Source organism: Callionymus lyra, chromosome 5, assembly GCF_982586985.1.
Source record: "Callionymus lyra chromosome 5, fCalLyr1.hap1.1, whole genome shotgun sequence".
Taxonomy (NCBI): domain Eukaryota; kingdom Metazoa; phylum Chordata; class Actinopteri; order Syngnathiformes; family Callionymidae; genus Callionymus; species Callionymus lyra.
The window spans coordinates 30,266,402-30,283,576 of record NC_141822.1 but is presented as its reverse complement, the minus strand read 5'-3'; the positions used below and the strand labels follow the sequence as shown (position 1 = coordinate 30,283,576).

The 17,175-nt window shown below is 37.8% G+C and overlaps 1 protein-coding gene across 4 annotated transcripts; it reads right to left on the bottom strand.

The window, feature by feature from the left end:
- Positions 1-5: 5 nt before the first annotated feature.
- sh3bp2 (SH3-domain binding protein 2) lies at positions 6-13,960 on the bottom strand. 4 transcript variants are annotated; one of them, XM_087791895.1, is made up of 13 exons: positions 13,829-13,960; positions 4,408-4,550; positions 4,103-4,205; positions 3,863-3,980; positions 3,439-3,506; positions 3,185-3,273; positions 3,043-3,114; positions 2,236-2,767; positions 1,353-1,458; positions 1,178-1,233; positions 1,005-1,080; positions 889-948; positions 6-810 (listed from the first exon to the last, which is right to left on the bottom strand). In XM_087791895.1, exons 2-13 carry the CDS (start codon positions 4,544-4,546, stop codon positions 682-684), a joined length of 1,548 nt encoding a protein of 515 aa, XP_087648021.1. In that variant the 5' UTR covers positions 4,547-4,550; positions 13,829-13,960; the 3' UTR covers positions 6-681. The 4 variants fall into 4 exon arrangements, with proteins under 4 accessions (XP_087648021.1, XP_087648019.1, XP_087648018.1 ...); XM_087791893.1 differs by lacking the exon at positions 13,829-13,960 and adding an exon at positions 9,076-9,454 and having other exon boundaries at positions 1,353-1,455; XM_087791892.1 differs by lacking the exon at positions 13,829-13,960 and adding an exon at positions 9,076-9,453 and having other exon boundaries at positions 4,408-4,547.
- Positions 13,961-17,175: the final 3,215 nt, after the last annotated feature.

Below are 17,175 nucleotides of genomic sequence, written 5' to 3'. Positions count from 1 at the left end.
CGTACTTTCTTTGACCCGGTAGAAAACTAAATGTTTATTTGTGTTTACAATTGTACATACATACACCATATAAATTATACAATACAAGTCACCTGTAGAAACTAGAGTAGCTGTACAAGTTTAAATCTCCATTCTCTATTCATTACCCTGAGCCTGTACTTTCTGTTTTTGAGCAGATCTCACTTGGATAACTTATTTACTTGTTTATTTATTTATTCTCTCAAAACAAACTGTATGAATAAAATCAAGAGTGACTCACTAGTATGAATTTCAGTGCAAAATAAACTGAAACTCTGGAGAATAGTGGACTACTTTTGAGAATAAGATGGTAATGATGGGTTTATACCATGTAAACTGTTTGGAAAAGAGAACAACAAACGCTTCCAGTGGAGAATAAGAAAGGAGTCTGCTCATCTAAACTTATGCAAGAGCAAGTATAATCCAAGCAGTTCAGATAATCATGAGGTGGACCTTAGTCCTGCTCCTTAAACTCGTTGCTGCTCACATGATAAGATGTCAAATAAAAACATCCAGGTGCCAATAAAGTAAGTTGACCTCGCAAATATTGGCCCCCGTATTCAATCCCAACCTGACTGCCCATAGCTTCTATTTATCCCGATGCTACTTTGCTAAACCACGAGGCACATTTTTAAAAACATTCTAACTTTCTAGTCTGGACCGTCAGCTGTCGGTGAAAGGTGTCTGTAAACAGAGTGAGTTGTGCTGAGGAAGAGGATGAGTGTAGTAATGCTCCACCAGTGCCGACAGATTCGTGAAGGGAACGTCTCTGTCCAGAAATATCTGCTCGTCCTGTGAAAAAATGGCAGAATTAGATAGATGGATGCTTTATTGATTAAATGAGGGACTCGTCATCCAAGACTTTCTTACCACTGTAAACAAGCGGTAGTTTCTGGCTTTGCAGATACTGCTGTCCCACACCACGAGGACCTAGCCGGGACACGTGTTATTATGTCTCCAGATCTCATGACAAGTTGATATGCTACCTTAGAGGTTTTTGTTCCTGAGTTTCTAATGCAGTAGAGTCCATCTTGAGGAGCACTGGAGCGTTGTAAAAATTGCCTGTGAGTAAATATAGAGTTTGAATCAATATTTTTCAGGTGTTATTTACAAATGTCCAAATATGGTCTGATCTTAATTAAAGTAATGGTAAAAATACCTCTCAACAACACTGGTGTCTACAGTGTCGATGTAAACTGAGGCTGGAAGATGCATCTGTGGACAAACATTTATATTAAGTAAGCAAATACATTCAGTACATTTTGGATGTTTGGTATGGCACACATTTTTTGGGGGGCTTGGAAATTGGAAATTGAGCATTTCCTCAGACTTACATTCTCATAATCGTCGTCAGAGTCTTGGGCCACGTTGAAGGGGTCTTGCTTTGTCTTTGTGTCGCGCGCATCTGAACGAAAACTCTGTCCTTCTGGAGACTTTCTTCTGAAGGGAAATATATATTGTGGGTTACTTGGGCCACTCTGAGGTCAACTTCTCTACTTAAAGCTTCACCCCCATGAAGGAGTCACGAGAAAAAAAAAACATTCTGGCAGTTTGTTCTTCTGATGAAGAGCCCCGATGATGTCTGAGTAGAACTGATCTGTTTAGAACATATCGAAATTATTTCTGAAAGCTAACAATTTGATTTTGTATTTATTATTGCATTAACTGTGAATGCAACTTGTTAAGGTTCTTTGTTGAGGACTTTACAGCTTTTTTTCTTTGGTGTTTTAGTGTATTACCAATACACCACAAATATTTCTTGCTCCACAAAATAATTTGAGCAAATATTGAGATAATATTAAAATAGAAAAGTTACTTAAGAAATTAGCTTATTATCTATTTTTTTTTGTATGTTTTTCGAAGATTTCCTTTCAAATTCCGGCTCTTCTCTTCTCTTTGACGACCCCTCACAAAAGTAACATTATTTAATGGCCTCTGAGCAAATTGTATTGTGCACCCATTTTTTCTAGGCATTACCCAAAGCTAATGAACTCAAGTGGTAATAAAGAGCGTTGCCCTTCAGTTCAGTCCTTCCCTCCCCGAAACAGAACCAATACCATGGTCTCCCACTTGAGCTGATTCTCAAGTCGCACACTTGAAACCTCATCTATAAAGGCAGATATATCACCCTCAGGTCACCAAACCAAAACACTTTTCTTCCTTGCCATGTTGGTAAAAATGACAAATAGAGTCAATGATGGAGGAACAAAAACTTACTGAAGAGCAGGTCTAGGTGTTCGGGGCTTGTATGCAGGTCTTGGAGGCGTCTCAGTCGGGGAAGGAGATTTGGGAACCCTTTTCTGAAGTACAGCAGCCAGGTTAGCTATTTGAGGACTGACTAAAGGCCCTTTAGCATGGGTCGGCCCATGAAGGTTCAGTTTGGAGCGTAACTGCTCTGAGATTGGGGTTGCGGGGATAGATGGCTTAGAGTCTTTACTTTCATAAGTTGCACCCTTAGCTGGATTCGGGGAAAGCTTTGGACTGTGTGGTGTTGTTGGGGTAAAAGGGGGAGTCTGTTTGAGATGGGGAGCATACGGGGCAGGAGGTGGTGGATCTCTCTGAGACCTCCTCTGTATGGAAGATGTCGGGGAAACAGAGGATGGAGGACATTTGTCCATCCAGGTGTTCCCGGGTGTTTTTTTGTGAACTGGAACCGGTGGAGGCAGACTCTTGTTGAAAACAGGACTGGACGGTTTCCAGCGTTGGCTCCCTTGTGGTACTGGGGGAGGAGGGTAGGAGGGAGGGCGACCTAGACAGATTTGGGAAGAAAAGTTGTTTCTAGATTTGTCAATTTGAATTTGAATTGTACATTTTTGTTTAGGTTTTTCCGTTATATTCCATTTCTATATTGACTTATTTTCCTTATAAATACACATATTTCCTAATATATTCGTACCATTTTACATATTTACATATGATCTTAACCCTGTCATTTCCATTTACTTCTTGTTACTCCCAAAATCAACCTAACAGATTACATCATCTCCACCAATGAGTGGGGTTTGTGTATGTGCTGAATCTCACCTGTAGGTGGCATCACAGTAGCACTGTCGGGCATTAAATAGTCTTTTTCGTCTTCATCATCCTCGCCATAATCTAAAACGATCACCTTAGGTTAAATGAATCAAATTGAATCATGTGTATGTTGGATTAAAAAGGGACTCACCATCGTCAGTGACATCCTGTGGCTGGTTGAGATCCAGAATACTCTCAATGGTTCCGTAGAATCCATCACTATCTGAATCAAACTCGCAGCTATGAAGATAAATTAAATGTTACTATTATGTGAAACACGTTTTGTGCAGAAAGTTTATTGACGTAAATTTAAAGTATGGAATGAAAATGGTGTGTTTTATCTCAGGATCCTTATGGCATTGTTTTGTTTTGAACAATGTTGTTAATAATAAACAATTCGATTACCGAGAGTTTCGCGAATCTTTCCTTTCGTTGTAGTGTTCAATTTCCCACCGCAGAGTGCGCATCCATTCCTGACAGACACAAACAAAAGTGATTATTTATTTATTATTTGCCCAATAGAATAAAACCCTCCCCCCAGTAAGTCCCAGAATGCACTGCAACACCTCAAGCAAGGTTGATAGTTTAGATTGTTAAGGGTTTTAGGAACATTTTTTTTTTTAGTAAGATGCCAAAGAACGATTTGAATTTTACAAAGACACATTCTTTAGCACAGCTTTTTCATCTGTATTTTTATTTGATACAAGTAGAAGTAAAGTCTTTTTAGTTTTAATCTATTTTTTCTTCAATCAGTTGACAGATATGCTTTATACGCTAGTATACATCAATAGGTTATAATAAATAAGGATCGGGATGAAATTGGACTTACCTTCCTCTCCTCCTCACTGGCAGCAGAGAAAAGCCAAGCTCTGTGTTTTTTACTGAAGTGCAGGAGCTTGAAGGGAAACACATTGTTGGACGTCGTCTCCTCTGCTGCTCTTATGACTCTGGGAGAGATATTTATTTATTTAGTTAGGACAAGCAGGAGTTAAGAAGAGACAGTTACTTGCAATGGTTAATATTGTTTTGAATGACAGTTAAGGGAGCATCAAACACTTAAGGATCTTACCTGTTATAGCCATTCAGAGAAAACGCCCCCTGTGGCGAAGGAGAAGTACTACTTCTAAAGTAGTAGACGCAGCCTTTGTGGATGATGATGTACCTCAGAGGCCCTAATTCGCAGAGATAAATGATTAGTCTAATACTTATTCATACATGTAAGGTTGTGCTACTTTTAAACCTCTTCAAATATATTTGTTATCCATCAGTTCATTAATTTTGATCTCCAGATTAGAATTATTTTCACATTAATAAAAAGTTTTTTTTCTTTTTTTTTTAAACGATGATTGAGTTATTAATTCACCATCGACTCACATTTCATCAAGCTCAGTTGGCTGCCTCCTTTCTTGTGCAGGTACCCAGAAAATGTCACTCCTCCAGGCATGGTGAGGAGGTTCTGAGCCCCGACAGCTCGCATTGGCACCGGCCATTGGTACATTTCTGTTGAGGACATGCTCCTGAAAGATGAGAATTTTTTATTAATGTTGCGCTTTGTTTCGAAAGGGCAGTCAAATTCCATTAAAAAAAATTATGGACAAAACGTTCACTGTTTGTGTTTTATAACCAAGTTCTACCTATAAATGTAAGTTTGGCAGCTGATGACTGTAATTTCCCCCCCTGAGGCCATACCATGGTGTGATGACGCAGGACTACTAGACCTACCAGAAAGTCTGCTTGTTGTCATTTCCTGTTCGTGTGAAATCATCATCTATTGGAATATTGGCATTTCTCACAAATAAGGAACTGAAAACAATCCAAATCAGTAAAATTGTATTCATATATTCCACCTGTAGAGGATCACACATATCAATGTGGCTTTTGATGATCACAAGACCTGGCCGAGATGTTTCCTGAGGGCCACATGTCTGCATTGACTTGGTCAGGTCAAAGTTGAACTCAGAAACTGACCATGTGGGACTGTATTGTTATCTTATATTGAAAGAGCAACTATTGATGATATCTATATCTATGCTGTTGTGTTCAAGGTGATTATTTTGAATTCCAATTTTTCTACAATTTTTCTTTTTATGATAGCAACTACCAACAGTTATCAACAGGTATTGGAATTATAATAGTAAACTGTTCTTGAGCAAAACACTATTGTTTCTTTTTAATAATAATGTGTCTGAGAATAATTTCATTTTATAGTACACGTCTCAAAAAGAACAATACATTATAGTAACACAAATAGTAAAACTGTATTTTTTATCATTTATGTTTAAGATTTTTTTTTATGTTTACTGTTGCACATGGTACATAAAATAATTCCCAATTGGTGGAACCTTCTATCATTAATTGTTATAAAAATAACTCTGATTTTATTTTTTTAAATTTACTACATTTTAACCACACATTTATAAGGATTTTACATCTTTATTAAGCACATTTTTCAATCTTCTATTCATTTTTACATTAATGTCTTGTCTTGATATTTTCGTCTGTGTAATAAACACTACAAATAAGGAGTTAGACTGACCTCCAGTGAACTAGCTCTGCTCTGTGCTGCATAAAACCACAAGTGCAACATTGGTCCTCAGCCAGTCTGCAGAAGTTCCTCTGCAAGTAACTGAAGAACTTTTTTCTCAGACTGATTTCTCAGTAGAGATTCAGTTTATCAGATAATTAAATTAATTAAACTTCAGTTTTGTGAAAGTCTCTGCAAGTCACTTTCATTTCAAACACACTTCTAAGGAAAATTTAGATTCCTCTATTTCCATCTAGATGGTATTTAATAGAAACTACAAATATACTTGACTCAAACAACGAACCTTCTAGCAGTTGAGCTGCAGCAACAACCTCAAGCACAATGATTTTGTTTCAAATCGTTCATCGTCAGATTAGAAGAAAAATAAAATGTTACCTATACTAGTATTTAGCAATTCATTATTAAGCCCTAGAAGTGACAACTCAAAACGCCACAAAGTCACACTCACACACACTTCTGAAAAAAACAATGTTTCCTGTAATTGTCGCAAACCAGAGACCGGAATGGAGCTTAACATTCTTCTATGTGGTCAAGTGTTGCATTCTGATTGGCGTACATGTGAAAAAAATAAGTTAAATATATTACCACAATAGATTTCACAGAGCATGTCTGGAAGATGTTACAAATATGTTTCAATAAAGTAGTTATAACAGTTCAATGTCCACTTAAATCTTAGTTTGGACTGTATTTATTGTGGGTTTGTTTCCAAGCCTTAAAATCAAGAAACATAGATGACATGTTCTAGTACAAACCAGGAGGATTTAGGATTTAGAATAAAAAGGAACTGTAGCAATGCTAGAACCTCATTCAGGTGATTTCATTTAATCTACTTCAATCGAGTATTTCTATCAGCTGGAAGGAGATCCAGTGGGTGATCAAAAAGGCCAGAGCAAGCTCAGCCCCAGGACCAAGTGGGGTACCTTACAGGGTTTACAAGAAATGCCCGAAGCGTGCATTGGAAAATACTAAAGGTCTTATGGAGGAGGGGAAAGGTTGCTCAACATTGGTGGTTTGCTGAAGGGGTGTGGATCCCGAAGGACAAAGAGTCGAAGTCCATCGACCAGTTTACAAACATCTCTTTGCTCAGTGGTGAGGGGAAGATATTCTTGAGCATTGTTGCAAAGCATCTGACCGACTACCTCCTGAAGAAGTTTTACATTGAAACTTCGGTCCAGAAAGTAGTGATCCAGAAGGTGGCAGGGTGTCTGGAGCACTCAGGCGTCGTCACACAGCTGATCAAGGAAGCCGAGAAAACAATGGGGACCTGGTGGTGCTGTGGTTGGACCCCACAAACGACTATGGTTCTATACCCCACAAACTGGTTGGGGAGGCCCTGCGCTGGCATCACATTCCGGATAAGTTTAGAGAACTCATTCTGGTCTGCTACGACAGTTTCAGTTTGAGAGTCTGTGCTGGGTCTACAACATCTGACTGGCACAGACTTGAGGACAGACAAGCAAGGCCTACCTGGCAAGACCTATATTTATCAACACGGCATCCTTCCACGGATTCTCTGGCCCCTTCTGATCTATGAGGTCCCAATCTCCACCATCGAGGGCTTTGAGAAGAGAGTCAGCAGCTTGAGCAGCATTGCCCAAAACAACAAGCTGAAGCTCCCCATCAGCAGCAGGGAGGTGCTGCAATACAGAGAGTCACAGGAAACAAAGGTTTCCCAGGCTGGGATCGAGGTGAGGACAGGGTGGAAGTGGAGGGCAGCTACGGAACAGGACACTGGTGGGAAAAGTGACTCACGGCAGAGCTGGCCTGGGCAGCAGAACACCACCTCTCTATAATAAGTTGCAGGGGAAGGACAGGAGATCACTGGTTCAGCAAGAGGTACGAGCAGCAGAGGAGGAGCGGGCCAGCAGGATGGGGGGAATGCGGCAGCAGGAGGTAGAGCATGCAGTGAACCCCAGAGTGTCTTGGGCAGAGCTGTGGAAAGCTGAGCCCCATTGCATATGATTCCTGATCCAGGCTGTTCATGACATACTACCAAGCCTATCCAGCCTGTAAAGCTGGGGGTTAGTGGAGTCACCAGCATGCAACCTCGGCCTAAAGTGGGGGACCCTGGAGCATATCCTCAGCTGTTGTTCAAAGGCCCTGGGCGAAGGCCACTACCGCTGGGGCCATGACCAAGTCCTGAAAGCCTAAGCGAACACAATCAGCTGTGGGATCAACCAGTGCAAGCGCCTCCGTCCAGTGAAGAACTCCATTGCTTTTGTCCAGGCTGGGGAGAAGCCACCAGACCCAAAACACTCTGTGTTTGACTCTGTAAAAGTATTTGAACAGCCAAGAGATGTTTTAGTTGTATAATGAACGAAAAGTTATGAAAATATTTTAAACATTCTTCGAAGAATGTTGACATTAGGACAAGGAACAGTGTCTTACACTTTGAAAGTTTCAGCTCTGAGTTGATAAGACTTTAGCACCCACAGTTTACAACATCTTCTGATATTTTGATCACGTCTACTTAAAATGTTCTAGAGATTTATATTTAATTTGAAAAAAAATGAAAGCTCAAATACTTTGATATATAATGCATGTGAATCTGATCACTGAGGAAGTCAGCACTTCACTATTTTCAATTTCCTGTGAAAGCCAAAAGGAATAAAATAAATACTACATGAGTTTAAGCAAACTACCATTATGAATACTGATGCTGATACGGCAAACAGTGCCTACAAATGTGAAAAGTATCACAAAAAAGTATTTTTAATCTCAAGAAAAGTGGATCTACATTTACAATTCCTTGTATCTAGTCCCTGTTACTAGTAGCACTCAATTGTTTTGTTCTGGTTTGAACCTCCATGACGGTAAAGGACACAATGACAGCGTAATAAAGTAGTGTCTGGTATTGGTTTTTTATAGCACCTTATTAAAGATGATTTCTTGATACATTTAATGAAACAATTAAGTTTGACTTATGATGAAAATTTCAATTAAAATGATTAAGGACCTACTAAGATGCATGACAGGTATGACAAATACATTTAAAACCAAATAACCCTTGAATGTCATCATGTACATTATTATTTAATGACCCTGGTCTGTGAACGGCACTGTACAATTAAAGCTTACCTACTTACTTGTACTATGATTTCATTAAAGTAGTACCTAGTTGAAATTTCAGAGGGGTCTTCCTTAACAATAAAATTGACAAAAAGAGATGAAATTATGAAAGTAACCCTTATTTAGTATGTACATTTTCATTGTAATTAGATATATTTACATTTACAATACAATTGTAATATACATTAAATCCTCAGGTGTACATGCGCGTTTTCAAATAACTTTGTTGAGCAGATTGAGAGTCTAGAAGACATTAAGATCAGGCGAACACAAAATGACAGATGTAATGTAAAATTCTATACTCATATATTTGAAGACCCAAAATGCATGCGAAAATTAGAAAAGAGACGGTAAAAATCAATTCAATCCAGTAATGAAGCATTTGACACATAAACACAATAGTGAAACAAAATGCTCAGGAAACTCACAAGACATTGCTCTGTTCACGAACACACATCCTGACGCTCAGCTTGGAGCTCTTGGCCATCGCCTCTTCCTCACAGATGGAACCGACACGCCAGCGGCAGTAGAGCTCCATGTACCATACTTCTCCGGAGCAAACGCAGGTAGGTCGTCTGATGATTACAGATCTTCAGAAGTCCTCAAACTAGACATAGCTGCTGGTGGACCAGTGAGTCACGACAAAAGAAAGAGAGCGGAGTAAACAGAAGGAAGCATCCGCCTGGGCATGAGGATGTCTGAAGTTATCTGAAGCCCTGATACTCCGAAAAGTCATTTCCTGAAGGGGCCTCTTCCACCAGATGTGGCTTCTGATTGGTCAAACTACAGTGGAGCGTAAGCTAGTGGTCCAATGTCATTGGCTACATTGCTTAAGGCGCACAAGTGCACTGAGGTGTAGGGGACATCAGAGAACCCATGGGACTTTCCATTCTTACACACACAAATACACACACACACAGATGTCCGTGGACACAATTACATGGGTGTTGTCTTTCTTATTTGATTTTATCGTGGAGCATAATGTTCACCAACATCTCAGCGCGAGTATAAATACGCTTGTAAACAAAGTTCGTAAACAGATCTTAACTTGAGTTTTGAAAAGAAGTTCTCCCACTCAGCTCTTCCTGCCACTCGACATCAAAAAGTGCAGGAAATAAAAAACAACACAGAGAAAGACAACATTTTCATGTCGTTCAAAGCAAACCCAGTGCTCTTCAATGAGTGACTCGTAAAGTCATTTATCAAATGTGAATCAGGTTAGAAAAGAAGATGGAAAGATCATTTCAATTACTAAGATCTTGTTCCCAAAGAAACCACAATCCCTCAATCCTTGTTTTATCCCTTACTGGGGTCAATCCAAGGTAGTTCGGGCGAGAGGCGGGGGACACCCTGAACAGATCACCAGTCTGTACTGGGGCACACACACACAAAACCATTATTACACACACCTATGGGTAATTCCAGTTATTCAGTAAACCCCTGTCTGAGAAATGGAGTACCCAGTGTAAACCCACGAAACCACAGGATAACATTCAAACTCCACACAGAAAGCTACAGGTGGCTACAAGCTGGAAGCAAACCTGCAACCTTCTCGCTTTAGTTTATGATGGTTAAATATAGTTATTAATGGAGGACGACAAGAATGAATCATTATAAAAAAGACTAATCAATTATGCAGTTTAAATTGTTTCACATAAATAAGTTTGTAATAATGTTTACTTTCTCCGTTTGCCTTTATGCTATATATAAATAAACTATAAATAAAATGTTAGTTAGCGATCGTTCACTCAAAATTCAAACTCAATTTCTACTCTCATGTTGACTAAGGGTTGGGATTATTTTAAGAGTAATTGTCCTTTTTAGAGTTTAAATGTTTGTTCAGTTGTCTTCATTTTCGTCTTCGTCAAAAAAGACACTTAAATAAACATCCAAATACCTCTTTGGTGTTCATCTGTAACGTCCCTATTGTATTAAAGCCTCGACATGAGAAAAATTGATCAGAAAAATAATAAACAAGTCTATATTTTAAGCTTGTTTTGAGAGGATGATACCAGGCCGTCAGCCTAAATCTCTTATATCAAGGCTTCTACACAAATGGGACGTTACAGATGAGCAGTATGGAAGCATTTGGATGTTTTTAAGTGTCTTTTTGGACGAAGACGAAGACAACTGAGCTCCAGTTGCTACATTTAAATGAATTTACATTTTTGTCTATAACTCTAAAAAGAACTGATTACTCTGAAAATAATCCCAACCCTAAATTGACATGAGGGTGAGTGGAAAATACTGTATGTGTTGTCAATGTTTTGTACTGTATATTTACTGCATTTGTTTAACTGAGTCATGGTTGTTTTTCCCTTTCTTAAGTAAAGCACTATGTGACTCTGAAGTTTTATATATATATACGTACATTAATATACATCATAATTGTGTCATTATAATCATCATTATTATATTATTATGAATGCCATCATTTCAAAAAAGCAGAATACAAAATAAAAGACAGGGGAGAGAGGGACAGAGCAAGGAGTCAGAGTTCTGATGACCGTGAAGAACTAATATGTTATTATATCAGCAAAGTTACGTCTTACAGTAACAGTTTTGGTTAAATAAAAAGTAAATAGAAGGAGAAGTTTTCTCTTTTTTTCAAGCATTATTGGAAAAACGCTATGAAACATTTAAATAAAATTCTCACATTTTTACTTATTTATTTAAAAAAAACTCAGTGAACCACATCAGAGGACTGAAAGAGCCGCATGCGTCTCCAGAGCCGCTGGTTGCCAACCACTGCACTTGGAGGAAAAGAAATCAGATTGTTAAAAAACAAAAAAACATTTGGAGGGGTTCTTATTTAGAACTATAAGATTTTGACATTTGTGCTAAAATTAGTGTTTTCTCGAGACATTTGCGCAGATACCTCAGAAGACGTGTCATCAGTGACGGATCTTTCGTTTAGCAGCATCAACGTCACTACAATGGCGGCCATTAAGGGTGGAAAGTGTCCATCGATCCACACTCAATTTTCTGGCTGTTTGAGTGCGCCAATTCAGTGCTCATTGTGCACTACATATTCTTACACTGCTCAATGTGAACACACTCAAAATACAGTATTAGAGCAGAAGTGCGTGATTTGGGACGCACCACTGGGTTGCACATTTTTTGTTGATTATTTGATGTAAGAAACAATTTATCTTCTGGTGTTTGTGTGAATACACCCTCACTAACTCAACTCACTGCACTATACTACGACCTGCTAACAAGAGCCAACAGGGGGCATAATACTCACTCTCAGCTATTTTTGTGAAGTTTACAATTTAAAGTTGTTTCAGTGATATATTGATTTTTTTCAGTAAAAATAAAAAATATCCAAAATTTTAAACTGTCCAATCAGTTTCACAGTTTCAATATTAGTTCTCAATTGTCATAACAGTGAAAGAAGCCTGGATTCAAATGAACAACAAAGTTCTGGCGACCACTGCTGCCATTGTTTAACAGGCATGAATAGTAGAGATGGCAAATGTTCTTATCTTTCCTGTCCAGACACTCACAACAGTTTCCTCTACCAATCATGAGTATTATGTGTAATGCCAAGTTTGAGACCAATGAAGTCCACTCTGGTTTACTTTCTACTAGGGTCAAGATGAAAATGTCAGGTCTTTGGATCTGTTACATTAATTTTAGATCGGTCCATTTCCCGTTATAAAGTTATGAATTGGTTGATTGAAGCAACAAAAAAATGGCTGCTCTTATCTCACTATGATGCTTAATGCGGAGGAGCTGTTTATAAATGTAATGTCACGTTCGACAAACACACAAACTTGTTCTAATATTACTTTGTCTGGACATTTGCTTCATTCAACATGACTTTTATCTGCTTACTTTGCAATGAATAGACTAATACAGTTACTTAATCAATTTTAATCAATAATCTTTGTTTTTGTACCTCAAGTTGAACGATCAGTAGTAGTAAGTGTCTTTTAAACTGATCTTGGACCTCTATTGTACTCATCAGTATGTTTCTGTTCGTACAAAATTTTCTTTTCATTGAAATAATTACATTATAAATGTGTTTAAGCCCCGCCCACTGAAATATCTGTTTTTTTGGAGATTCCAAGTGACTTGTTGTATAAACAAAGCAGGCGTGGCTGAAAGGGGAGTGAAGCCCATTATTACATCATAAAGGACTTAACCTCTCCTTCACTAGGATTTCAGACGGGGGAGAACTTTCTAAAGTAAAAACTTGAAAACACGGTCATGATGATTACTGCATCCTGGCTGGTCTTATTTGTGGCGGAACGCCACTTAAGGGAGAGATTTACAGTTTGCACAACTATTACTTTGACAAATAATCCAGCATTTTTTGTGGATAGTGAACATGCACAGAAATAAAATGGTGGGGCTCACAGTTTACACTTGATACCTTAATAGTCTCACAACACTAAAGTTGCAGATTCAGGGTTTAGGAAGAGTGAGTTAGTGTATATGGTATAATGGAAACTCTGTAACATTTTGTAATGGTGAACTCAAATCAGACTTACAGTGTAACTCTTGAAATGAGGGTTTATTTATTGCTCCATGCTTCAACTGTTGCAGTGCACTATGAGTGGGACTGCTTAACCATGATTATTGCTTAAGATTCTAAAACAATTTCAAGAGTCATATGAGTCTTATATTACTGACCTGAGATGACCTTTGGGCTTAGTCTGACAATAATCAACCATTGACATAATAATAAATAATAATAAATAATGATTATTAATTTGTGCATATTTTATTGCATATAATATGTGTGATCATACTTTATCAAATGAATAAAACACAAATAAAAAAATACTTGAGAAAAGCTATATTAAAAAAACAGAAGTAGAATGCATAATAATTGTGGACATTTGCCGTTTGTCTTTGAGGGAATTAGTGGTGTCTGATGGTCACATCTTAATACTACTGACTGACGTCCACTTAATGACTCGAGTCTCTTGCATTGGAGCCCTTCAATAACCAAGAGCAAATATGCCAACCAGGAAAAGAACAACTAGCTTATCCATTTTTTCACCTCATAGTTGTTTGATGAAAACAACAACTCTTACCTAAGCCAAACATATTTGTCCGTTTCAGTCAATTTTCCTAAATAAATAGCTAGCATGAAGGGTTATGTTTACAGTTACAGTTACCAATCGGATGGCAGCAAAGCTCTGGTGGAAGGTTAAGTTATAAACATACCTATCAGAGGCCTCTTTTCATCATTTGTGCGACGTTTCTTTTGCAGTCCTTGATAGGTTAAGTCCACAGAATCCAGAGACTTGTGGGGAGTCACGGCTTCTTGAAGAGACCTGAAGTCTTCCCACTGACTCGTATGTGCTTTGAGATGAAACAAACGAAAGTCATGACAAACTGTGACTGTCAAATTTCATAGCTGAAATAGTTAAAACTTCCTCTTCACACTGAACACACCCCAGCTGCAATTATGTCATAAACCGTCTACCGCTGGACCACAGCTTCTTTAAGATAGCCGTTATATAAACTTCAATTACAGACAAAGGTCAGCTTGGACTATTTACAGGCAATATGTTCTAAGGAAGTCAGCACTGGATCATTTTCTCATGTGTCGGTCATTGTGTGTTTTTAAGATTTGTAATTGCTATTGTGCCATGACACAAGTCCAGCAGGAATGCACCATGACAAGTCAATCAAGTTCAGGATCGACTGCTTACTGCTCATCAGTAATAAAAGATAGCTCAAGATTGCTCTGCTTTCTTCACTTACATGTGTGGTTGGAAAACAAAAAGTAATTCTAAAACCAGCCAATATGTTTTAAGTTATTCAACAGTAAAAGTAAAAGTATATGGTTGTTACAGTTTATAGCCACAGACGTTTACTGCAGGTTCAACAAAATGAAACTAAAACTAAATGTCTATTTCCTCTCTTTCACTGCTGAGCTCACTCTCATGTGAAGTAGGGTTACTTCCTCCCAGTCAAAGTCTTCGAGTAGATACATATGATGTGAAATGCGGAGGAGCTGTTTCTTAAATGTAAGGTCAAATACGACCCACACACAAACTTGTTCTGACGTATGAAAGCCAAGGTGTTTCATTCTGTTGCCACATCCTAATTATGATCTACTATCATTACTGTGTCTGAACATTCGCTTCATTCAACATGACTTTTATCTGCTTACTTTGCAATGACTAATACATTTAGTTAATACAATTTAATCAACAATCTCTTAAAATAATTATTTTTCTTTTTTTACTTGAAAAGGGAAACTTAACTGATTTAAGTGTGTCTTAAATAGATGTTGGACCTCAATTGTACTCATCAGTATGTGTCTGTTTGTACAAAACTCTTTTCATTCTAATATATATTATTATGGGTCAAGCATCAAGGTTTGTCACTGCACGTCATCAATGACGAGGTCTCCACCTCCATGGGAAGGTATAAACAAAGCGAGGCATGATTACAGCTAACTGGAGGTGGAGTGAAGCCATTATTACATCATAATGGACTCCACACTCGTAACCTCTCGTTTGCTGAGATTTCAGACAAGGGAGAACTTTATAAAGTAATAACTTTAAAACATTGTCATGATGAGGAACTTACTGCATTTTGGAGAGAATGACCTAATACATTTGAAACACGTGAGTGAGTCAGGAGAGTTGGAGTTTGACAGTAGTTTCCCTTTTAGGCTGATTTTGAAAAGCAAACGGGATTAAGGTGAAGAGAGAGTGATATTGTTTTTGTTAAGCAAGGTTCTTGGGTGATATGGTTGGTAGAACAGAGAAAGGAAGATGGACACTGATACAGCTTGAACTAGGGCCTGGAACAAGGATGTTGTGTTAAAGGTTAACAAAAGCTGAAAGAAGCAACCATTATTTAAACCACTCCCATGATGACATAAAAGGTTTAGTGATTCAATTGAGTTTTAATAGTGATGAGTTTGTTTGAAAAGGGAAGTGTCTGTTTCCCCTGTGGTGATGGAGAGGCGTTTATAATTAATACCCCCGCATCTTGAAGAGGAACGCTGTGCTATTATTATCATCTGCAGGAAGTTTTATGCAGAATAGTGGTGGGCCGGGGGCATCTTGTTATTGTGGTTTAACCTTCTCCTGCAGTCCTCCTTCAAAAAATGTGATGCAGTTGTCACGTATTTCTGTAGTATTACGTTGATAGTTTGTTTAGTATGTGGTTGTGTTCAGCTCTTCTAAAGAAACGAAAATAAATCATCAATAGTTTTTGACAAAGTAAAAAAATGTTCATTATTTCTCAAGGATTTGTGTCACATTGTGCGTCATGATGAACATCCTCATTTTTGGATTCACTTTCATTTTGCATGGCAAAATCGTACTTTTTGGTTTCGACATCTCATTAAAATGACTTTGTCACGTTCACCCTCTATTTATTGCAACCGGCTCACTGTTTAAGCAGTTAAATAATATCATTGTGCTTTTGGTAGTTAAAAGTACAAAACACTCTTCCAATCGAGGTTCAATGTTTACCTTTTTGTTTTACTAATAAGATCATAATACACATAATTTGATTGAAAATAGGGAGCTTTAGGGATTTTAAAATAGTGTCCATGCCAGAACTATCGGAACCATTTATTATTGTAGAAATAAAAAAATTAATTTGAGGCTGATCTGATAAAAAAAATCCCATTAAGTTCCTATAAATTGTTTATAATAGTAAATACTCAGTTGTTGTTTTTTTTACTTTGAAGGGTCAGTAGAAATCTCTGAAACCGCTATGAAAGCATATTTTAAGCTCTAAAACTAATTCAAAATGAAGTGAAAGTGTACACAGCACTACATAAACTTCGATGCCTAGCAGATCAGACTTTGTTCAACTACTGCAAAAAAAATCTTCATTGTTTTAACTTCTTAAATATGCTGACATACAACATATTAACGAGAAAACAAAAACGTTTTGAAACAGTTCCAAAAACCCCCCGCCGGCCACAAGAATTGTCTTGTCGTTTCGCTTCCTGTCTCTTGTTTTAATCGACGTCGCCACCTCCTGGCCTGAACTTAATATTACAACCACAGTTTTGAAATTTGGAAGTTAAGAGTTATTTCTGTGTATTTATAAATTGAAAAAAAAACCGACCCAGTTGTGGGCACCAGATCAATCTGATTTACGTCAGATATAATATGAATACATGTCCAATTCCACTTCTTTATCTAAAAAATAGAAATAACAACAAAAATGAAACAACGTGAAGAGAAAAAACAATAACCTTAAAATGATCTGACATTGTGGAGATTTGTAAATTGTTTTGGATTGTGCCAATAATCCATGAGGGCAAGCAAGTAACCAAGCACGTTTCCTGCACTTCTAGAACCGAGACCACTGTTGACCTCTTTGTCTCAAACACGATAGAACGCTTGACATGTTCCTCAGAACCAAGGGAAGACGTGTTTAGAGAAGGTATTTAGTCTGCAGTCACATAAACAGCATTAAAACTGATTGAGGAAAAGTGTTGTTTAGGTGGGTACTTTTAAATAAATAAAAATGTATAACTGCCTCTCACATGATGAAGTGAACAGTTGCAGATGATTCTGTAACATTGTCTT

Excerpts from the sequence above, each read along its gene's own strand:
- sh3bp2 (XM_087791891.1), bottom strand. The coding sequence starts at position 9,185 with ATGGAGCTCTACTGCCGCTGGCGTGTCGGTTCCATCTGTGAGGAAGAG. Across the intron at positions 4,551-9,075 it reads CGTGAACAGAGCAATGTCTT|GAGCATGTCCTCAACAGAAA; the intron begins GTGAGTTTCCTG and ends CTCATCTTTCAG. Across the intron at positions 1,459-2,235 it reads ACACCTAGACCTGCTCTTCA|AAGAAAGTCTCCAGAAGGAC; the intron begins GTAAGTTTTTGT and ends ATTTCCCTTCAG.